This window comes from Anser anser, assembly GCF_964211835.1.
Source record: "Anser anser genome assembly, chromosome: 26".
Lineage (NCBI taxonomy): Eukaryota > Metazoa > Chordata > Aves > Anseriformes > Anatidae > Anser > Anser anser.
The window spans coordinates 2253353-2274309 of record NC_139747.1 but is presented as its reverse complement, the minus strand read 5'-3'; the positions used below and the strand labels follow the sequence as shown (position 1 = coordinate 2274309).

Genomic DNA, 20957 nt, shown 5'->3' with positions numbered 1-20957 from the left:
GCACCCCACGGATTGTGCACTGCGTGCCACCCGCGCCGTGCACCGTGTGCTGCATGCTCCTGCATGCACCGTGCAGTGTACACAACCATGCAGCGTGCACTGTGCATTGTAGGCCACCATGCACCGTGCACTGCATCAGAGCGAGCAGGGCCGTGCAGTGCACATAATGCACCGTGCAATTAAAAGCGTGCAGTGAGCACCATGCAATAGACGCTGTGCATTTACAGCTGTGCAATGGGCACTGTGCGACTGGAACCAGGCAACAGGCACCGTGCAAGGGGCACCGTGCAAGGGGCGCCAGGTGATTGAAACCGTGCAATGGGCACCGTGCAATTAGCACCGTGCAATTAGCACCATGCGATTAGCACCATGCAAGGAGCACCATGCAACGGTCACCGTGCAATTAGCACCGTGCAATTAGCACCATGCAATGAGCGCTGTGCAATGGTCACTGCAACGGTCACCATGCAATGGTCACCGTGCAATGAGCACCGTGCAATGGTCACCGTGCAATTAGCACTGTGCAATTAGCAACGTGCAATGAGCACCGTGCAATGGTCACCATGCAAGGGGCTCTGCAATGGGCACCGTGCAATTAGCACTGTGCAATTAGCACCGTGCAATGAGCACCGTGCAATGGTCACCATGCAAGGGTCACTGCAATGGGCACCGTGCAATTAGCACCGTGCGATTAACACCACGTGATTAGCACCGTGCAATTAGCCCCGTGCAATTAGCCCCGTGCAACGCGCACCCCCTGCGCCCCGCTCCCCTCCCCCTTTAAGGCCAAGCCCCGCCCCTCAGCCTTACGGAGAGTGACGACGGGGTCAGCCAATGCGAGGCGACCCCGCCGGGCACCTCGGCCAATAGGCGGCGAGCGGGGGGGGGCGGGGGCGGCGCGAAGGAGCGCCGGGACGCGGTGAGTCCGGCGCATGCGCGGGGGGCCGGGGGGCTGCACCCCGCGCCCTGCCCCCGCTGCGCCCCCGCTGCGCCCCGCAGCCTTTCCCCGTGGCACCCCGCCGGCCCCATAAACCACCCCTGGCTGCCCCCTGCGAGCCCCTCCATCCTTTCCCGTTGCACCCCGCGATCCCTTCGACCCTTCCCCGTTGCACCCTGGGGTCCCCTCAGCCCCTCCCCGTTGCACCCCGGGGTTCCCCTCGACCCCTTCCTATTGCACCCTGACGCCTCCTCAAACCACCCCCGTTGCACCCTGCAGTTCCCAGAGCCCAGCCCTAATTGCACCCTGCGATCCCCTTGGCCCTTCCCCATTGCAACCTGAAATCCCCTCGACCCTTCCCCGCTGCACCCCACAATCCCTTTGACACCCCCCCCTTTGCACCCTGCGATCCCCATAACCCACCCCTAATTGCACCCTGCAATCCCCTCGACCCTTCCCCATTGCACCCCACAATCCCTTTGACCCCTCCCCATTGCACCCTGGGGTCCCCATAACCCGCCCCTAATTTGCACCCCACAATCCCCTCGCCCCTTCCCCATCGCACCCCGCAATCCCTTTGACCCTTCCCCATCGCACCCTGCAATCCCTCAACCCCCCCCATTGCACCCTGGGGTCCCCTCGCCCCTTCCCCATTGCACCCCGCAATCCCTTTGACCCTTCCCCATTGCTCCCTGCGGACCCCGTAACCCCCCCCTAACTGCACCCTGCCATCCCCTTGCCCCTTCCCCTCGCCCCCCCGCTCCCCCCAGCGACCCCCCTGCTGCCGTGCCCCCCTCTGCCCCCCCATCTCCCCCCCCCCCCCCCGGGCACCCTGCAGCCCAGCAGCCCCCCGTGCGCCCTGCAGCCCAGCTCGCCCCCCTGCCCCCCGCCGTCCCCCGATCCCTTTCCCCCATGCGCCCCGCACCCCGACCACCCCTTCCCCTATAGCCCCCTGCAGTCCAGCACGCCCTGGCCCCCGCAGCCTGGCGATTTTTCCCCATCCTACAGCCCCCCCAGCTCCCCCCCGCTGAGCGAGCCCTTTTGCTACCTCCCCCAGTCCAGCAGGCCCCTTTCCCCCCCCGCCACCCCCCAGTCCGGCAGACCCGTCCCCCCCAGCGTCCCCCAGTCGAGCAGACCCTTTCCCCCCTACCCCCTGCAGTCCAGCAAGCCCCTCGCCCTGCTCCGCTTCCCCCGCGTCCTGCAGTCCAGCCAGCCCTTCCCCTACCGCCCCCCCCCGCGCATCCCCAAATCCAGCGAGCTCTTCCCCTGCAGCCCCCCCTGCGCCCCGCAATCCGGCCGCCCCTTCCCCTCCTGCGCCCCCCCCTGCCTCCCCCAATCCAGCAAGCCTTTCCCTTACCGCACCCCCCCGGCCGCCCCCAAGCCCAGCGACCCCTTCCCTTTTTATTTCCCCCCCCACGCCCTGCAGTCGAGCCAGCCCTTCCCCTGCTGCGCCCCGCCGGGCGTCCCGCAGTCCAGCAGCCCCTTCCCCTATCGCACCCCGCCGTGTCCCCCAAGAACCCCCGAACCCTTCCCATATTACGCCCCCCCGGCCGCCCTGCAGCCCGGCAAGCCCTTCCCCTATTACACCCCCCTGCACGCCCCCCAGTCCAGCAAACCCTTCCCCTACAGCCCCCCCTTCTCCCCGTGCGCCCCGCAGGCTGAGCACCCGTCCCACACCCTGCAGCCCACCGAGACGCGGCACTGGGGGTGCCCGTCCCCCCCCCGGGCTCGGCTGCACGCCTGCCGGGTGCCCCCGCCGCCCCAAAACCCCGCAGCCCCTTGAACGGGTGCCATGGGGGACGCGACGGAGGAGCTGGACGCGGTGCTCAGCGGCCGAGGCTGGGATTTGGGGGGCGCCTACGACGGCACCCCGCAACCCGGCGGCCCCGTCCGGCTGGGGAGCAGCGCCTGCTACGTGGTCCTGGCCGTGCTCTTCAACGACGAGGTGAGGCGGCACCCCAAAAAAAAAAATAAGCCTCCCCCGATCCTATACGCCCCGTACAGCCCCCCCCCCCCCCCAACTTTTGCCCCGCAGGACGGGGTGCTGCTGGTGCAGGAGGCGAAAGCGGGGTGCCGCGGGACGTGGTACCTGCCCGCGGGGCGCATGGAGCCCGGCGAGAGCGTGGTGGCGGCGCTGCGCCGCGAGGTGAAGGAGGAGACGGGGCTGGAGTGCGAGCCCCTCACCCTGCTGGCGCTGGAGGAGAGGGGGCCCGCCTGGCTCCGCTTCGTCTTCCTCGCCCGCCCCACCGGTGGGTGACGGGGAGGGCGCGGGGGGGGGGGGGGGAAAAAAGGGGGGTGGTCTTGGGGGGGTGTCGGGGAGGGGGCGGCTCGCGTGGTGCAGCCCCCACGGTGGGTGGCGGGGTCCCCTGGCGGCCCCGCGCCCGGGTGTTGGGGTCCCCTGTTGTCATGGCGCCAGGTCCTGGCATCCCCAAAAAGCCGCAGGTATCGGGGTCCCCAAGAAGCCCCGTTATGGGGTATTAGGGTCCCAAAGAAGCCCCGTTATGGGGTATCGGGGTCCCCAAGGAGCCCCAGGATGGGGTATTAGGGTCCCAAAGAAGCCCCACTATGGGGTATTAGGATCCTCTATCAGCCCCATGATGGGGTATCGGGGTCCCCAAGAAGCCCTGTGTTGGGGTATTAGGGTCCCCAAGAAGCCCCGTGATGGGACATCTGGGCCCCCAAGAAGCCCCATGATGGGGCATCAGGGTCCCCTACCAGCCACATGATGGGGTAACAGGGTCCCCAAGAATCCCCATGATGGGATATTAGGATCCCCAAGAAGCCCCATGTTGGGGTATTAGGGTCCCCAGCTGGTCCTGTGCCAGGACATCAGTGCCACCAGCACCATCTCCAGCTTCTGCCATCCCCTAAAAACCCCATGATGGGGGTATTAGGGGGTGCGGGGTGTTAGGGGGTACGGGGTATTAGGGCATTATTGATGCCAGGCCATCAGCGCCAGCATCGCCAGCTCCTGGCAGCCCCCCCAGAAGCCCCACGACGGGAACCTCAGCACCATGGCTTGGGGTCGGTGCCCCAATGCACCCCAAAAAAAAGCAGGGACTGGCATCCCTGGCCGTCCCCGTGCTGGGACACCAGTGTCCCTGGGTGGCTCCGCGCACGGTGGTGCACCGGGGGACCCCCCCAACCTCCCCGTGCCGGGTCACCGGAGCCCCCCACCACCCCCGTGCCGGGACACCGCTGTCTCTCCCCCCGCAGGAGGGACCCTGAAGACCCTGGAGGACGCGGACGAGGAGTCCCTGCAGGCCAGGTGGTGGGACGGGGCGCTGTCCTCCCTGCCCCTGCGCGCCCCCGACATCCTGCCCCTGCTGGACCTGGCCGCCCGCTACCGCCGCAGCCCCCCGCACCCCCCGACGCTGCCGCAGGAGCTGCCCTGCGCCCACCTCTGCTTGAGGCTCCTGGTGGCCTTCGCCAGCGGCACCGGGCACCTTTGGGTGCTGCTGAGCACGGCCGGCCCCCCCCGGCTGCCCGTGGTGGTGTGCGGCACCCATCCTGCCCAAATCCGCCGGGGGCTTCGCCTGCCCGTGCTGCGGCTGCTGGGGGGGTGCCTGCCCCCGGACCCCCCCGTCGGGCCTATGGGGCTGCTGGGGTTGCAGCACCGGGCCGGGGGTCCCGGGGGGGCTGACGGGGTTTGCTTGAATGTTCTGCTGAGCATCCCGCCCCGCGGCCCCGGGGACGGCCCCCCCGAATTGTGTGACCCCGCTTTCCGCTGGTGGCGGGTGGAGGAGGAGGGCTTGAAGGGCCGCATCCTGCAGCGGCTCCGCACGGCGGGCACGGTGCCCATCCGCAGCTAGCGGCGGGTGAGCCCCAGCACCCGGGGGTGCCGGTCGCAGCAATTTTTGGGGGTGCGGGACCCGCTCCCCGCTGCTCACACAGATTTGCTTTCCGCCAAGCAGGGCGGCAGCGGCGAGGTGCTGGGGATGGAGCGCGTTTGCCCTCCGGGTGCCAGCCCCAAAATGAGGACGGTGCTTGCGGTGGGGGGAGCGGAGCTGGAACTGCGGGGGGGGGGGGGGCGAAGGCGAGAGCCCCACGCTGCGATGCACGGGGCTGGGGGGTGCTTCGGGGCAGGATACGGCCCCGTGTCCCCCCCTCGTGGGGCAGAGAGCCAGCCCGAGTGGAAATAAAGCGGCTGCTGCTTCCTCGCACCCACCTGGCTCCTTGCTGGGAGTGGGGGGGTCCGGGGTGGGATTTGGGTGCCCCCCAGGTGGGAGCGGGGGTGGTACAGACAGGACCAGAGCTCCCAGCTCAGGGCTTTATTGCATCCCACGGCTCGGGGACGCGGTGCCGGCTGCGCTCAGCTTGGCGCGCACAAACCCAGCGCCCCCATGCACACCCTGCCCCTCATGCAAACGAGGGGCTGTAATTAGCCCTGGGGCCAGCACCCGCCTCATTAGCCGGCCGCCCCTCGGGGAAGCCGTGCTCGTGCATCCAGTTCTTCCCAAAAAAACCCCACCGAGGGCTGCGGGGGCTCCTGGGCAGCTCCGACGCGGGGAGCAGGAACCCGACGAGGACGAGGACGAGCAGCAGGGTGCACGCCGTGCCCCGAAGGGCCGCATCCTGCCCGGGGCTCAGCGCACCTCCGCTTCCGAAGGGCTCCCCGAATCCTCTCCCACGCCACGGGGCCAGGGGCCGGGGTGCCGCCGCCGTCCCCGTTTTGGGGTCGTGCCGCTCCGAGCGGGGCCGTGCCGGGGTCGGGGACCCCTCTCCGTCTGTCCCCAGCAGCCCCCGCAGCCCGGCCGAGGGAAGGGGGCTCCCGGCGGGGTCCGGGGCGCAGCGGCTCAGGGGGGGCCCTCGGGGGGGCCCTTGACCAAGGCGATGGCAGCCAGCTCCTTGCAGAACTCCTCCAGCACCACCACCCCCTTGAAGAGCGTCGCGTGCTCCATCCTGCGGGGAGCGCCGGGAGCCCCGTGGGGTGCGCGCCCCGCTGGGGTCCATTTCTTCATGCCCCCCCCCCCCCCAAAAAAATCCTAACCCCCCCCCCCAGCACTTACTGCTCGCCGGGTACCAGCCCCAGCAGCTGCTGGCGCACCAGGAGCAGCTTGGCCCTGAAGTTGGGCACGCGCTGGATCCTCTGCATCAGGTCCCCGATCACCTGGGCGCGGGGAGGAAGAGTCAGGCCCCCATTTCCTTGGTGTCCCCCCCCCAAAAAATAAAAAAAAGCACCCAGGGGGTGCCGTTACCCTGACGAGGACGGAGAAAAGCGAGCGGCAGCCGGGCGCCAGGCTGAGGTAGGGGTCCAGGAGGTACTCGTGGAGGTGGGGATGGGGGAAAGCGGCCAGGAGGGACAGCACCGAGGTCACCTGCAGGTTCAGGCTGTAGGGCTGGGGCGCGGGGGATGCTCAGCGGGTGCCGGCACGTGGCCGCCCCCCCCCCCATAGCATTTCCCAGGGGGTGTGAGCCCCCCCGGCCCTATAAACGGGAGCTGCAAACGGGGGAGATGCTCTCGGCTGCTTGATATGGGGTTTTGGGGTGCTGGGTCCGTGCTGGGTCCCTGCCGGGCTCGGGGGGGTGCAGGGCTGACACCGCGCACCCTGGGCGAGGCAAAGGCTGGCTGCCCACCCAGGGAGCCCCCCCCCCCCGTGGGGAAAAGCCCCCCCCAAGCATCGTGCCGAGGGGACACAGGGGGCTGCTGCGGGGTGGGGAGAGCAGCGAGAGGTTCCCCGGGGGGGGATTTATGGGGTCAGGGGGGGGCTCAAAGGAATATTGGTGGGAGCCGTCCTGCGGAGCCCGTGCGGCACCGGGGGGTGCGGCACCGGGGGGTGCTGCCGGCCCCCCCTCCCGGGGAGCCCCCAGGGTCCCGTACCTGGTCCAGGATCCGCGCCAGGCGGTCAAACAGCACCTTGAGGAAGCGCCCCTCGTAAAACTGCCCCTCGGGGGGGCAGGCATCGAGGGGCCGGGGGGCCGGGGGCCACCCCCACGAGGCCGCCTTGCTGCGGCTCGCCTGGACCTGGCGGACGGGGAGGGAGCAGGGTGAGAGCAGAAAGGGGGGCAGGGGGGGAGCACCCCCCTGGCCCCGAGACCCCCCCCCCAAAAAAAACCCTCACCATGCCCAGAGCATCGTGCACGTAGGTGTCGTAGCCGCCTTCCTCCAGGCATGAGGAGGTCTTCGCCTCCTCGGGGACCAGGCAGAGGAAGCTGGAAGAAAGGGGAGCGGGCAGGGGAGGAGGGGGCGGCGCGGGGACAGGGGGACACGGCCTGGCCCCCCCCCCCTTTGTGGGGAGGCCTCCGCAGCGCCCTACCTGCTGACCACCTCGCTCACGTGCCCCTTCCCCGGGGGGATCGATCCCCCCCCCGGGGGCTTTTTCGCCATCCCGAAGCCGTTCTCGGGGAAGCCGTCGGTGAAGTAGGGATCCTCCTCGTCCTCCTCCAGGTCCCTGCGGGGCCGCCACGGGGGTGTCAATGGGGAGGGGGACACGGACATCACCGCCCGCCCCCCTCACCTTGCCCCGGCCCCGCTCACAGCCCGTCCTCATCGGGGTCCGGCTCCGGGGGTCCGCGCTCGTCGGGTACGGGGGGGCCGCGCTGGAGGTAGCCCCGCGCCTCCAGGTTCCTCAGCACCAGGCTCAGCACCACGTGCTCGTGGGGTGCCCGCAGGAGCTCCTCGAAGAGCCGCAGGCTGGCCAGGCTGATCTGCGGCACGGCCGGGGGGGGGGCAGGGGTCAGCAGCGTGCCCCCCACCCCCAAAACACCCCCTTCGCCCTCCCCAGGACGGGGCTGACCTCGTCGGAGAGGTGGTCGCAGCGGTCGATGAGGTGGGCGCGCAGAGGGCTGGGGGGGTCGCCGGGGGTCTCGGGGCGCCGCTCGGGGCCCAGCAGGAAGAGCACGAGGCGGTGCAGCAGGGGGGGCGCGCGGAGCTGCCGCACCGTGCCCGTCAGCACGGCCGTGGCGCTGAGGACAGCAAGCTCCGACCTGGGGGGACAGCGTGGGGTGCCGCGGGAGGGGTCCGTGACGTCCCACAGTGGGGGGGGGGGAAAAAGGGGGTGTGGGCAGGGGGAGCCCCATCACCGTGGCCCCAAAGGGGTTTTTTTTCCCTATAAACTGCCCCCTCCCGGGCTGATTTCGCCCCTCGCTGCAGGCTCGGGTACTCACATCTGCAGCAGCTGCGGCTGCAGGACGCCCTGGAAGAATTTTTCCTCCACGGCCTCGGCGACGGCGCCCGCCACGAGCTGCGGGAGAGGGGCAGAGCCTGAGCCCCGGCGCGGGCACCCCGTGCTCGGCGGGTCCGTTTGGGTGCTCCGTACCGGGTGGGCACCGGCCACGAGCTCGTCCAGGTAATCCAGCCAGCAGAACAAAGCGACCAGGCTCTCCTTCCCCGGGAAGTCCCCGTCACCGCCGGCGTCCCCCTGCGACCTGCGGGGCGCGGAGGCTGCAGGAACGGGGGGGCAAAACCCCCCGTGGGCAAGCGGTGGCCACCCTCGCCCGGCGCGTGCCGTTACCTCCAGCTGGCCCTCTCCACGGCGAGGACGTCGGCGGGGTCCGCGCAGGGTGGCACGGCGCCGTGCAGGTCGCAGAGGTGCTCGGCCAGCAGCTGGCACAGGGCGCTGCTCCGCACCAGGCAGGCTGCGGCCGCCTCCTGGGCGAGCCCCGCGAGCAGGAGCAAGTTTTCCCGAGCCTTCAGCGCGACCCTGCTCTTCTGCGAGGAGGAGGAGGAGGAGGAAGAGGAGAGAGGTGGTGTCAGCAGCCCGGCTGTCCCTATCAGCCCCCCCTTGCCAGCCCTTGCCCCCTACCTGGCTCTTGCACAGCCCCACCAAGGAGGTGACGAGGTTGCTGTCCCTCCGTGCCGGGGGGCAGCCGGTGGCAGCGCCCAGGGGATGCTCCGCACCCTCTCCTTCGGGGCTGCGGGGCGGCTCCGGAGCCTTCCTCCCGTTCAGGATGCTCTTACCCTGGAGAGGAAGAGGAGCGGAGGAGGAGCGCAGCCACGACCTTCCTCCCGAAGCACCGACGCTCGTCTCGGAGCCGACCCCGCGGGGACCCAGGGCTGCGCACCTCCAGGACGTAGGCCAGCAGGGCGGGATCCTGCTGGATCTTGGCGCAGAGCACGGCCGCGAACTGCGCCTCCTCCTTCTCCGTGCCCGAGCCCAGGGGGTGCCCGCTGAGCTGCAGCAGCTTCTGGGGAGGCAGGGAGCGGGTGCTGAGCTGCTCGGCCGTCCTGCCCCCGGCGCAGCCCCTCCCAGCACCGTTTGGCAGGGACCCATCCGGCACCGCCACCCCCTGGCGCTGGCAGGATCGGCCCCGGGTGGGGATCAGCATTTTAGGGTGACTCAGTGTCTGCAACAGCGCCGGGGCCGGTCCCGGCACGCAGCAGCACCGGCGGCACCGCCGAGCCCCTGCGCATGCGTTTTTGGGGGTGAACGCGGCGTTTCCCAGCCCCGGGGGGCACGGAGCAGCCCCCTACCCGCCCCGCGCGGCGCTCACCTGCACCGGCCTGTGCACGTTGAGGTAGTGCAGGAGAGGGTGCTGCACCTGGCCCAGCACCCGGCTGAAGAAGAGGAGGACCTGCTGCCTCATCCCGGGGGGGTACTGGCACGGGGAACAGAGGGAGGTCGGCCACGGCCCTTACTCGCACCTTTGGGTGCCCCAAAGCACCCACCGGGCTCCACAAACCCCCCCTCGGTGCGGGTTTATTGCTCCCCCAAAACGATGCAACGCCCCCAGGACCCCCACCCGGGTTCCTCTCCCTTTAGAAATCACAAATTTTGATTGCCTCTCACGCAAATAAAGAAGCCAGCAGGATTGTTCCCACGTCCCCACGGCTCACAACGGGGAGTCAAAGCCCAGCACCCAGCCACGCCGACCCGCCCGGCCGCAGAAGGGCCAGCGCACCCCCCAACACGCCACAATTTGCCCAAATTTCAATAAAAACCTATTTATAGGAAGCCTCATCATTATTAGCAGTAAAATAACAGCAGAGCTGCTCCATTTAGGCAATAATTACTTAAAGAGGCGTCTCAAAGAGGCTCATGGAAACGCGGTGCCGCGCGCCACCGCCTCATGGCACCCATGGGTGGCCCCCCCAGCCGCCTACCTCCGCCTTGCCCAGCGTGCTGAGGGTCTCCAGGACCTTGTGCTGCAGCAGGTACTCGAGGCACGGCCCGGCCTCCCCCGCCGGCCGCTGCTTCTCCTCGTACACCAGGATGTCCAGCATCTGCTTGAGGCGCCAGGGGATGTCGGTCCGCTTGGCGGGGGTGCTCTCGTCTGCGGGCACAGAGCGGGCGTCGGGGTGGGGGAGGCTTTTTGGGGTGCCCTCCCGGCCTCGAATTCTCTCCTCCAGAGCGGGAGCGACGCTAGATGGCAATGTGAGGAGGCTGGAGTCCCAGCAGCACCCGAGGCTGCTGCCTCCGCTCGGGGCCTAGCGAGCTGCCGCCGTCCTCCCGGTGTCGTGGGCAGCCCCTGGGAGCCTCCGGCACGGTGCCGGTGGGGAAGGAGCAGGCTCCTGCTGGGGCTGAAATGCTCAAGGCTCTGCTTTGGTGCTCCCGGGGACCGAGGAGGACACGGCCTCCCTGGGATCCGGGAGAGGGTGTCCCAGGCAGTGCCCTGCCACCCAGGCCAGCCACGGTGCACCGGGGTCGGCACCGTGCCCCGTTACCGCACGGCGACCCCTCCCTGGGCACGGGGATCTCACTTCCAGGTCTTCTGACCCTGATTTGGGGCTTGGGGACCCTCTCCCAGGGCGTGGGGACCCTGCTCCCACACCACGGGACCCTACCTTGGGGCGTGGAGAACTCGGCTTAGGGCGTGGGGACCCCAACTTTGGGCACCCGGACCCCGGTTTAGGGCAGGGGGACCTCAGCTTTTGGCACGGGGACCCCAGTTTAGGGCACGGCGACCCCAGTTTAGGGCACGGCGACCCCCCCCAGAAGCCCCCACTCACCCGTAGCCTCCAGGTAGTAGCCGGTGATGCCCTTCCAGTGCTCGACGAACGCCTCCAGCAGGTCCACGCTGGGCTCCCGCTGCGCACACCGGGGCCGCGGTCAGGGGCGCACGGACCCCCACCCCCGCCCCCCCCGGCCCCGCTGCACGCCCCGGCCCCACCGCCCCGGCCCCGCTCACCGTTTCCACCGCCTGCTGCAGGAGAGCTCCTAGGCGGCTCAGCATGGCTGTGCCCGGCCCTATAACCGGTCCCTACTACCGGTCCCGGCACCGGATCCGGTGCGCCCCGGTGCGGCCCCGTTGCGCGCTGGCTCCGCCCGGCGCCGTGCGGGGAGGGCGGTGCGGGCACGGCGCCTCCCCCGGCTGCGATCGGGGCGGGGGGGAGGGAGGGGGGAGACCCGGAGAAGGGGGTCGAGTTGGGGGCTGGAGGGGTCGTTGGGGTTGGAGGGGTGGGAAGGCGTCCGGCACTAAAGCGGAGCAGGGTGGGGGTGGGGATGGAGCCCTGGGGTAGCCCCCCCTGTGCGCACCAGGATGGGGACAGCCCCCCCGTGCACACCGATATGCACAAGGGGACAGCCCCCCCGTGCACACCAAGATGGGGACAGCCCCCCCCAGACACCCATATACACATGGGGACAGACCCCCCCCATGCGCACCAGGATGGGGACAGCCCCCTGTGCGCACCCATTTACACTTGGGGACAGCCCCCCCGTGCATGCCAGAATGGGGACAGCCCCCCCCTTCACATCAGGATGGAGAGAGCCCCCCCCGCACACCCGTATACACAAGGGGACAGCCCCTGTGCACACCCATTTACACGTGGGGACAGCCCCCCCCATGCACACCAGGATGGGGACAGTCCCCCCGTTCACATCAGGATGGAGAGAGCCCCCCCCGCACACCCGTATACACAAGGGGACAGCCCCTGTGCACACCCATTTACACATGGGGACAGCCCCCCCCTTCACATCAGGATGGAGAGAGCCCCCCCTGCACACCCATAAATGCAAGGGGACAGCCCCCCCGTGCACACCCAGATGGGGACAGCCCCCTGTGCACACCCATTTACACATGGGGACAGCCCCCCCGTTCACATCAGGATGGAGAGAGCCCCCCCTGCACACCGATAAATACAAGGGGACAGCTCCCCCGTGCACACCAGGATGGGGACAGCCCCCCCGTTCACATCAGGATGGAGAGAGCCCCCCCTGCACACCCGTATACACAAGGGGACAACCCCCCCGTGCCCACCCCACAGAGGTGGCGCCCAGCCCTGCTGCGACACGCTCCTTTTTGCAGGGAGAGCAGCAGCGGGCCAGCCCTCTGGCACAGGCCGGCTCACCTCTTCCCGTGACACGGTCCGGGAGAAGCCAAGTTTTATGATTATTTAATCCTTTTTTTTTTGAAAAAAAAAAATAAAAAAATATGTTTCTATGATTAAAAACAAGCCACGACAAACACAGCTGCCTCCAAGCAGCCTGGCGCAGCTGCAGCCACTGAGCCGAGCCCAGGGCTCCTCCAGCCCCGCTGTGGGGCGAGGACCCCCGAGCAGCCCCCCCGTGCTCCGTGCCCCCCCCGTTGCTCAGTCCTGGGGTGCATCCGTGCCCACCCCATGCGAGAGGGGGTCCCTGGGGGGGAATTGGGGGGGCCCCTTTTGGGCCAGACCCACAGCAGATGCTGCGACTGGGAAATCTGCGCCCCGAACGCACCGGCACCGGAGAAACTGCAACCCCGCAGACGGAGAGTTTATGTTTGTGCGTATATATAAATCTATATAAAATATACCAAAAACGGGTACGTGTGGCGTTGATACTGGTGGCTAAAGAACTGGCTGGTCCTGCACGATCCACGTGCAGCACGACGTTGTGCTGGGAGGTGCCCAGCCCCGCAGCGAGGTCGGCGTGGCGGGGGCTGCCCCGGTGCCGGTCACTTCGCAGACTTCATCTCCCACTCCTGCGAGGTCCCGAAACGTGTGGGGGGGTCAGCCCCAAGTCTGCTGGGCCCCCCCCACGAAGGTCCCAGTGCTGTCTTTGTGCCCTCATCACCTTAACTCTGCCCGCCCCGCACCTTTCTCTGCTGCAGCACCTTTCCCTTCTCCACGCCGCCCGCGGAGGGCGAGCGCTTCAGGGCGCTCCTGGCGGACGCCGTGCGCCTCAAGAGCGGGGAGAGGAAGGAGCCCTGCTGGGAAAACCGAGCTGGGAGAGGTGAAAAGGCAGTGTCTGCTCCCCAGATCCCCCGCCGAGCAACGCACGGAGCCCCCGCCCTCCCCAGAGACCGCCGCCGTGGCCCGGCCGTCCCCCCCCCGCGGTCCCCCCACCTCGGAGGCAGCCGAGCTGGCGGTGGCGGCGATGTGGCCCTTCAGGGACTTGCCGATGGCCAGCAGGTTCATCTCGGAGCCGGCCTTCAGCCTGCTCTTCCCGCGGCAAGCCCTCTCCAGCTGCCCCACCTTCTCCTCCAGCTTGGGGAAGGCTCTCCTCCCTGAGGGGACAGCGGGACGCTGCCGGGCACGGGCACCCCGCGGCCCCAGTCGGGGCCGGGCGCCCGAGCAGAGCCCCCCGGGGTCCTACCGATGAGGAAATCCAAACCCTCCCGAGCCCCTTTCCTCTCGGGCAGCGTCAGGGTGCGCTGGGCCGGGGAGAAATCCCTGCGGCGGGGCTGCGGGCTGCCAGCCCTGCCCCGGCGAGCCGCCGCCGCCGCTGCGGGAGGAAGGATGGAGGAAGCACGGCGCGGCACCAAGCTGTCCCAGCACCCCAAGGCGAGGGACCGCGGAGGGCATTTGAAGCCAGCCGGGGCCAAATCCTGCTGCTTCCCCCACCCGAACCCTTCTCACCTGGCTGTGAGGCCACGGTGCTGCTGCAGGCACCGGCGGGCAGCGCGGACACGGGTCTCTTGCGCTGCCCTTGCACGGCTCGGTCCAAGCTCTTCTGCTGCAGAAGGAAGCCTGAGAAAAATTCATGGGCAAGGGGCCAGCGGGGGCCTGTCCCCCTCATCCCGACCCCACAGCAGGAGTCCGAGGGCTCTAGGCAGACGTTACCAGCCGGTGCAGCCGCTCCGTGTTGGAGTAGACGCGCTCGGGGGCCGGGGGCTGCCCGGAGGGGTCGTCCATGTAGGCGTTGGGGGTCGGGAAGCGGCGCAGCAGCAGCCCGCTGCAAGCAGGAGAGGGGGACCTTAATTCCCCCGACCCCCCCCAGGCGCAGCAGCAGGAGGGTTGGGGCCGGCCGTGCCCCGTCCAGCATCTCAGCGTCTCCTCACCCCGCAGCAGGGGAGCTGCTGCCATCTCCCAGCCTGGGGGGCTCCGCCTGGGGGCTGTCAGCGGCCGGCTCCCGTCCTCCCCTGGCCCGCAGGGTTTTCAGCCAAGCCTCCCTCTCCTCCTCCGAATGGGTCTGGCGTGGGGCAGAGGGGCTGTGGGCAGGGGGTGCCCCCCCCTTTGCGGGCACCCTAGGGTGCCGAGGGCGGGGGGGGGGGGCCCTCACCTGCAGCAGGGCGAGCTCCCGGCCCCGCTGAGCGATGCGGATGCGGAGGTGCTGGGGGGAGCCGGTGGCGGCCCCCGGGGTGACCTCGCAGCCGTCCAGCAGCAGGGCGCAGACGGGGCGCTGAGCGCCCCCGGGCTCGGGGAACATGCGCAGGGCTCCCTGCCGCACCGCGCACCACAGCCGCTGCCAGCGCCCGCGCAGCCGCACCGCCAGGAACCCTGCGGGATCACCACCCCCCCAAACCCCCCCAGTAAGGTCAGCAGCACGGTCCCGGACCCCGCAGCGCTGCGTGGGGACACCCCCCGGTGCCACCTCACCTCCTTTAGGGTCCTCTCCGGGGCTGCGGGCAGCCGCCTCCTGCTCCTCTTCCTCCTTTGAGCCGAGCCGGAGCGCGGCGGCCTGAGGATGGAGACGCGGAGAGCCCCATCCCGATGGGGTCGGAGCCCCCCCATCCCCACCCTAAAACAGCACAGCCCCCCCCCCCCGGCACGTCCCGATGGGGACCGTGGGGTGGGGTTTTGGGGTGTCCGCGGTTTCCCGGGGGAAAACAGGCAGCTCACCCTGCCGAGCCTGCTGGGGGGCGATGCTGGGGGGCTGTGGGCTGCCAGCCCGCTGGGGGAGTTGCTGCTGACCTCCTCGATCACCTGCCGGGGGGAGAGGGTGGGCGCTGCAGCCCCCTGCTCCTGCACCCGAACACGGGGACGGGACGGGAAATGGGGATGGGAAGGGAGCTGGGGATGGGAACTGGGAATGGGATGGGAATGGGGAATGGGATGGGAACTGGGGGTGGGAGCTGGGATGAGATGGGAGCTGGAGATGGGATGGGAAATGGGGATGGGATTGGGATGGGTTGGGAGCTGGGGATGGGAAATGGGGATGGGATGAGAACTGAGAATGGGAATGGGATGGGTTGGGAGATAGGGATGGGAAGGGAGCTGGGGATGGGATGGGAAATGGGGATGGGATTCGAGCTGGGAATGAGACTGGAACTGGGAATGGGATGGAGCTGGGGATGGGATGGGAAATGGGGATGGGATGGGAACTGGGAATGGGATGGGAGCTGGGAATGAGACTGGAGCTGGGAATGGGATGGGAGCTGGGGATGGGATGGGAACTGGGGGTGGGACTGGAATTGGGAATGGGACAGGAGCTGGGAACGGGACAGGAGCTCGGGATGGGATGGGAACTGGGGATGGGACAGGAACTGGGAATAGGATGGGAACTGGAGATGGGACGGGAACTGGGAAGGGACACGACGCCCCCACCCACCCCGTGAGCATCCCAGCAGGGCTGCGCCCCCGTTTCTCCCCCCCCCGCCCCCCGCCCCCTGCCCACGCAGAGCTCTGCCAGGCTGCAACACCTCCAAACCTTCCTCCAGTCCTCCGCCTGCTGCCGGCTCGGGAAGCCGATGACCAGCGCCTCGCCCGCCGGCCCCGTCACCTTCAGCGCGTGCGGCAGCTTCTTGCTGCCCGTGCCCTTGGAGGCGACGCGGCAGCCCCGCAGCTCCAGCTCCAGCACCGGCTGCGGGTCGGCGGCACGCCTGAAACCCTGGGGGGGAGCAGGGGGGGAGCGCACGGAGGGGTCGGCTACGGCACGGGGGACCCCCTCCCTCTCTCCATGCCCCCCGTCCTGCCTCGCACCAGCAGCGCGTGCTCGCGGACGATGAAGAGCTGCTTGGCCCAGCGCCCCAGCCAGCGTTTCCTCCAGAGGAAGCCGCAGAGCTGAGCCTCGGGGCGGCCGGGGGGCTCGGCCCGGGGGGGGCCGGGGGCCGGTGGCCACCGCAGGTAGTGGGCACGGTCCTGGGCACGGTCCGGCGCGCCGTCCTCCTCGTCCTCCCCGTACGACTCGTAGTGGCTGCTGTCGGTGTCGGCGCCGCCTGCGAGCCCAGGTAGGGCGGCCTCATCAGGGCGCTGGGTGCATGGGGTGGGAAGGGGGGGGACGGGGGGCGTCGGGTGCTCACCGGAGCCGCCGCGTCCCCCGGGGCCGAGGGGTTCGGCGTCTTCGTAGGAGTCGTCGGCCGGTGGGGATGGCGAGGTGCGAGGCGCCTTGCTCTGGGGAAAAGGAGGGTGCTGCGAGGGTGCTGCTTGGCCCCGGGGTGCCCACAGGACGGGTGGGTGCCCAAAAGATGGGCGGGTGCCCAAAAGATGGGCGGGGGGCTCGTGCTCTGCCCTCCCCGGAGCTGCCCCCCCAGCCCCGTACGAGCGAGGTTGCAGCGCGGGGACGACCCCCAGCTCCCCCTCTCCCCCCTGGAGACCCCCGCGCCCCCCCTTTGCTCCCCATCCGTACCCCACCGTGCGAGCTCTGGGTGCTGCCCGGGCGGCACTCGCATCCTCTCCCTCCCCTTGCATCCTGCGCCCTGGTTTCTGGGGGGGGGGAGGGACAGGATTACACGGGGGCGGCGAGGATCCGGGACCCCCAGCCGGGGCCGTGCGCGACGCAGGGGGACGTAGGGCGTGGGGTCGGACTCACCCGAGTTGTCCCGGCCCTGGGGGGTCCCCGAGGAAGGTGAGAGGCAGCGCATGATCATGTACTCTGCATCCTCTGCTGCGGGGGGAGAGCCGGGTCACGGCCCCGCGCCCCTCCCCGGCCCCGGCGCCCCCCCCCGCACCAACGCTCACACGGGGGGCTCTGCAGCCGGCACAGGAGCTCGGCCACCGACTTCTTCTTGGCTTGGGCCGCGGCGCTGAGGCTCTCCTGGTCCAGGATGAGCAGGAAGGAGCGCAGGTCGGAGAGCAGCCTGTCCAGATCTGCAGGGGACGGGGACGGGGACGGGGACGGGGTCGGGGACGTGCCGTCGTGCCCTGCGGCCCCTCGGTGGCAGAGGCAGCAGCGGCGGCGGTGGTTACGTGCCCCGTGCCACCGGCTGTGCCCCTGCTCGGCACAATCCCCCTATTGACGGGCCCAGGGGAGGCCAGGGAGGGGGCCGGGATCTGAAGGCCCCTCTGTGCGCACACAGAGCGGGTTTGTTCCAGGTCGGGCGAGGGGAGAGCAGCGGCCGGGGGCTGGCTGTGCCCGGGGCCGTGCCAGCAGCGCTGCCCCGTGCCCCCCTCCCAGCCCAAGGCGCTGCTCCGAGGAAGAGGAGGAGGCTGCCGAAGGCTGCTCGGGGCGTGCCAAAAACGCCGAGCGCTCACCCGCTGCGCCCTCCGGGGCCGGGGAGGGCGGGGAGCAGCGGGCTCAGTGCCGGGACCCCCAGCCCGTGCCGGGGTGGTGGCACGGCACGGGACAAGGGGCTGCTTTGTGCCTCCACGCCCCGATGCCACCCCCCATCATCCCGGCTGGCACCCCGCACCCCAAGCCCTCTGGCTGCAGATGCACACACCCCCCCCCCGACCCCTGCAGCCCCCCAGCTCCTCCCTGCCGTGCATCTGGAAGCGGTTTGCAGCCGCCTCCTCCGGCCACCCCGGGCTGCGCTCCCTGCTCCCAGCTGGGATAAAGCATTGCAGAGCCGCTGTCGAAACCCACTGCAGCCTGGCGCGGGGCCTGCCCGGCCTCTCCCCCTGCCTCCCCGCTCAGCCCCGAGCCTCCTCCTCGCATCCTCCTGCTCCAGGACAACCCCAGGAGGCCGCAGCCGGCCGGGACCTCGCGCCCCCGCAGTGCCCCCCGGCACCCCCCGTGCCCCGCATCCATCCCCGTGGCTCCGGACGGATGCGCTGCAGCCCCGAGGAGAGCAGCAGCCCCCCGGGGAAGGCAGGGGAAGGAGGCAGCAGGTCCCACGCGTGTTGCAGGGGATGTGGGAGAAGCCCCCGTGGAGGCACGGGCACGGGGAGCCCCGTCCTCCCCTCCTGGCCTCGCCCCCTGCCCGGGGAGCCCGGTGTCCCCGGCCGGGGCGCACGCACGCCGTCCCTGCCCCGGGGGGGGAGAGGAAACATCTGGCAGGGCAGCAAGGCTGAGCAATGCCGGAGCTGGGCCCAAACATCTGGATTGCCCTGGAAACTGGGGATGGAAAAGGGGGGGGGACGGAGCTCGCAGCTCCCCGGGGTGCTGGGGGATGGAGGGGGGGAGGCCGGGGCAGGGGCTGGCCGGAGGGCGAGGTGGGGAGCGCAGCGGGGCTGGGGAAGGGCCCCGTGCCCGGTGTGCCTGGCTCTCCCTCTCCCTCCCTTTCTCCTCTCCTCCGCCCAGGCCGAATTCCTCGGCAATGACATCTCCGTCCACTCGCTCCCCCGGCCTCCATCCTCGTCCTCCACCCCCCTGACCTTCCTCTGCTCCCTCACCCCCCACCCCCCCCACCCCACCCCGGCCAACCCCGGTGCCCCCGGGGTTTCCGAGGGTGCCGTGCCCGGCGCTGCCGGTGCGCAGCGGGCAGGGGGTGGCGGGGGCTGCCCTCGGCAGTGCCCCCGTGCCAAACCCCCAGCTCCCGGGGCCGAGGGAAGGCAGCCAAGGTGCAAACCAGCTGCCTCGGCCTCCAGGGTGGGAGGAGAACGCCCCCCCCCCCCCCCCAAACGCAGAGCCGTCTCCTAGCACAGCGCCCTGCGCCCGCTGGCATCCCCGAGGAGGAGGAGGAGGAGGAGGAGGAGGAGGAGGAGGAGGAGGAGGAGGAGGAAGGGTCGCCCAACGGATGCCACCCAGGGGATGGGGGCTGGCCCCCCGGCGCGCACCCTACGAGGGGTGTGGGGTGATGCTGGGGGGGGGGGGGTTGAGGGGGGGGGAGCAGCGGCCCCGGAGCACCCCAGGGAGCGCGGAGAGCTGCGGGTGGCTCCGGCCAAGCGCGGGACGCGTGACTCAGAGGAGGCTGGAGGCGAGGCCGCCCTCAGCCTGGAGCTGCTCCCAGCCGCGGCGTGACCCCGTGCCGCGGGGGGGGGACTCGGGGACACGGCTCCAGGGTAAGGGGGTTCCTCCTCCCCCCCCCCCGGCGCTGCGCCCCTCACAGCGGGGGGAAAGAAGCCCACCCTGCGGTGGGAGCATGGCGCAGCTGGCCCCGTTTGGGGGCACCCCGGCTCCTCGCCCCATCGGGGAGCACCCCAATTCCCCCCCCCATACGCCCACCCCGCAGACACCCCCTCGCCCCTTCCCTCCCCAGCACCCGTCCCACGGCCCCAAGCACCACCTCTGTGCCCAGCACTCCCCCCCTTCCCCACGCCCCCCCCCTTTCCCTGCGCACCCACCCCCTGCGCCCTCTCGCACACCACTTCGCACGCACCCATCCCCTTGCTTCTCCTCGCACGCCCCCCCGGGGAACCCCCCACACCCGGGGACCCCCCCACACACGCCCGGGGACACCCCCACACGCCCAGGGACACCCCCACGCCCTGCTGCACCCTTTTGGCACCCTGCACCCTGCTCCACCCCTGGGCAGGCTCATGCACAGCCTCTGCCCTCTCCGTTACCCCTTTGCAAGCTCACACCCCCCCAGCTTTGCACCCCCCCCAGCTTTGCACCCCCCCCCAGCTTTGCACCCCCGGTTTTAAAACCCCAGCTTCACACCCCCAGCTTGGCACCCCCCCCCCAGTTTTGCATCCCCAGATTTGCACTCCCTAGTTTTAAACCCCTAGGTTACACCCCCTAGCTTTGCACCCCCAGATTTGCACCCCCCAGGTCCCCACCCCCTATTTTTGTACCCCCAGGTTTGCACCCCCCCGGGTTGCACCCCCACGGATCACCCCCCCCCCGCGGTTTGCACCCCCCTGGTTTTGCATCCCCAGGTTCACACCCCCTAGTTTTACATCCCCAGCTTTGCACCCCCCCCGGCTTGCACCCCGCCGGGTTCACATCCCCTATTTTCGCACCCCCAGCTTTGCACCCCCCAGGGTTGCACCCCGAAGGATCGCTCCCCCCCCCCCCCGGTTCGCACCCCCCGAGTTTGCGCACCCCCCCCAAGTTTTGCACCCTCCAGACTTGTTCCCCCCGGGGTTGCACCCCCAAGGTTCGCAACCCCCAAGGTTCGCACCCCCTACTTTTGCACCCCCAGCTTTGCACCCTCCCGGGTTGCACCCCCAGGATTTGCACCCCCAAGGTTTGCACCCCCAAGATCTGCACCCCCAAGATTTGCACCCCCAGCTTTGCACCCCCAGGATTTGCACCCCCGGGATTTGCACCCCCAAGATCTGCACCCCCAGGATCTGCACCCCCGGGATTTGCACCCCCGGGATTTGCACCCCCAGGATCTGCACCCCCAAGATCTTCACCCCTGGGATTTGCACCCCCCAGGATTTGCAACCCCAGGATCTGCACCCCCAAGATCTGCACCCCCGGGATCTGCACCCCCAGGATCTGCACCCCCAAGATCTGCACCCCCGGGATCTGCACCCCCAGCTTTGCGCCCCCGGGATTTGCACCCCCACGATTTGCACCCCCACGATTTGCACCCCCAAGATCTGCACCCCCAGGATTTGCACCCCCCGGATTTGCACCCCCGGGATTTGCACCCCCACGATTTGCACCCCCCAGGATTTGCACCCCCCCAGGATCTGCACCCCCCAGGATTTGCAACACCCCCCCCCCGGTACCTCCGTGCCGCGCCATGGTGCGCGCAGCGCTCACATCGCGCCGGGTGCCGGGGCAGCGCCGACCCGGCTCGGCTCGGCCGGGCTCGGCTCGCACCCGCCCCGAGGGCCCCCAGCGCTGCCGGGCCGGGGGGGGGGGAAGCGGGGGGAAGGCGGGGAAGGGCCCCCCCCGGCCTCCCGGAGCAGCACCGCCGCCTGCAGGGCCGGCGAGCAAAGCGG

The 20957-nt window shown here is 69.9% G+C and overlaps 3 protein-coding genes across 15 annotated transcripts; 1 reads left to right on the top strand and 2 right to left on the bottom strand.

Annotated features, from left to right (window-relative positions):
- The first annotated feature begins 537 nt into the window (after positions 1-537).
- On the top strand, positions 538-5100 carry NUDT18 (nudix hydrolase 18). 2 transcript variants are annotated; one of them, XM_083811694.1, is made up of 4 exons: positions 538-919; positions 2622-2882; positions 2973-3186; positions 4154-5100. In XM_083811694.1, exons 2-4 carry the CDS (start codon positions 2730-2732, stop codon positions 4747-4749), a joined length of 963 nt encoding a protein of 320 aa, XP_083667820.1. In that variant the 5' UTR covers positions 538-919; positions 2622-2729; the 3' UTR covers positions 4750-5100. The 2 variants fall into 2 exon arrangements, with proteins under 2 accessions (XP_083667820.1, XP_083667819.1); XM_083811693.1 differs by having other exon boundaries at positions 2595-2882.
- Positions 5101-5193: 93 nt separating this feature from the next.
- FHIP2B (FHF complex subunit HOOK interacting protein 2B) lies at positions 5194-11164 on the bottom strand. 3 transcript variants are annotated; one of them, XM_083811649.1, is made up of 17 exons: positions 11006-11164; positions 10827-10905; positions 9981-10150; positions 9371-9475; positions 8942-9064; positions 8683-8838; positions 8392-8588; positions 8197-8305; positions 8045-8121; positions 7675-7864; positions 7416-7585; positions 7195-7329; positions 7000-7090; positions 6759-6902; positions 6136-6276; positions 5947-6047; positions 5194-5839 (listed from the first exon to the last, which is right to left on the bottom strand). In XM_083811649.1, the coding sequence occupies exons 1-17, from the start codon at positions 11048-11050 to the stop codon at positions 5734-5736; spliced, it is 2139 nt and encodes a 712-aa protein (XP_083667775.1). In that variant the 5' UTR covers positions 11051-11164; the 3' UTR covers positions 5194-5733. The 3 variants fall into 3 exon arrangements, with proteins under 3 accessions (XP_083667775.1, XP_083667777.1, XP_083667776.1); XM_083811651.1 differs by having other exon boundaries at positions 6136-6255; XM_083811650.1 differs by having other exon boundaries at positions 8942-9061.
- A 1036-nt stretch (positions 11165-12200) lies between these two features.
- On the bottom strand, positions 12201-20946 carry LOC310886702 (actin filament-associated protein 1-like). 10 transcript variants are annotated; one of them, XR_014575436.1, is made up of 17 exons: positions 18146-18505; positions 16917-17045; positions 16768-16842; positions 16585-16661; positions 16259-16349; positions 15939-16174; positions 15667-15846; positions 14859-14942; positions 14616-14697; positions 14299-14516; positions 14078-14208; positions 13860-13971; positions 13656-13752; positions 13393-13521; positions 13143-13303; positions 12871-13020; positions 12201-12778 (listed from the first exon to the last, which is right to left on the bottom strand). XR_014575436.1 is itself a non-coding variant. In XM_083811647.1 (17 exons), exons 1-16 carry the CDS (start codon positions 20755-20757, stop codon positions 12872-12874), a joined length of 1950 nt encoding a protein of 649 aa, XP_083667773.1. In that variant the 5' UTR covers positions 20758-20946; the 3' UTR covers positions 12201-12778; position 12871. The 10 variants fall into 10 exon arrangements, 8 of the variants coding, with proteins under 8 accessions (XP_083667773.1, XP_083667771.1, XP_083667772.1 ...); XR_014575437.1 differs by having other exon boundaries at positions 12893-13020; XM_083811647.1 differs by lacking the exon at positions 18146-18505 and adding an exon at positions 20742-20946 and having other exon boundaries at positions 12871-13003.
- Between the last annotated feature and the right edge of the window lie 11 nt (positions 20947-20957).

Coding starts and splice junctions, on each gene's coding strand:
- NUDT18 (XM_083811694.1), top strand. CDS start 2,730: ATGGGGGACGCGACGGAGGAGCTGGACGCGGTGCTCAGCGGCCGAGGC. Junction 2,883..2,972: donor CCGTGCTCTTCAACGACGAG/GTGAGGCGGCAC, acceptor TTTGCCCCGCAG/GACGGGGTGCTGCTGGTGCA. Junction 3,187..4,153: donor CTTCCTCGCCCGCCCCACCG/GTGGGTGACGGG, acceptor CTCCCCCCGCAG/GAGGGACCCTGAAGACCCTG.
- LOC310886702 (XM_083811640.1), bottom strand. CDS start 18,440: ATGTCATTGCCGAGGAATTCGGCCTGGGCGGAGGAGAGGAGAAAGGGA. Junction 16,175..16,258: donor CGGGGGACGCGGCGGCTCCG/GTGAGCACCCGA, acceptor CTGGGCTCGCAG/GCGGCGCCGACACCGACAGC. Junction 14,209..14,298: donor GGGAGCTCGCCCTGCTGCAG/GTGAGGGCCCCC, acceptor GCCCCACGCCAG/ACCCATTCGGAGGAGGAGAG.
- FHIP2B (XM_083811649.1), bottom strand. CDS start 11,050: ATGCTGAGCCGCCTAGGAGCTCTCCTGCAGCAGGCGGTGGAAACG. Junction 6,048..6,135: donor TTTTCTCCGTCCTCGTCAGG/GTAACGGCACCC, acceptor CCCCGCGCCCAG/GTGATCGGGGACCTGATGCA. Junction 5,840..5,946: donor GGGCTGGTACCCGGCGAGCA/GTAAGTGCTGGG, acceptor CGCTCCCCGCAG/GATGGAGCACGCGACGCTCT.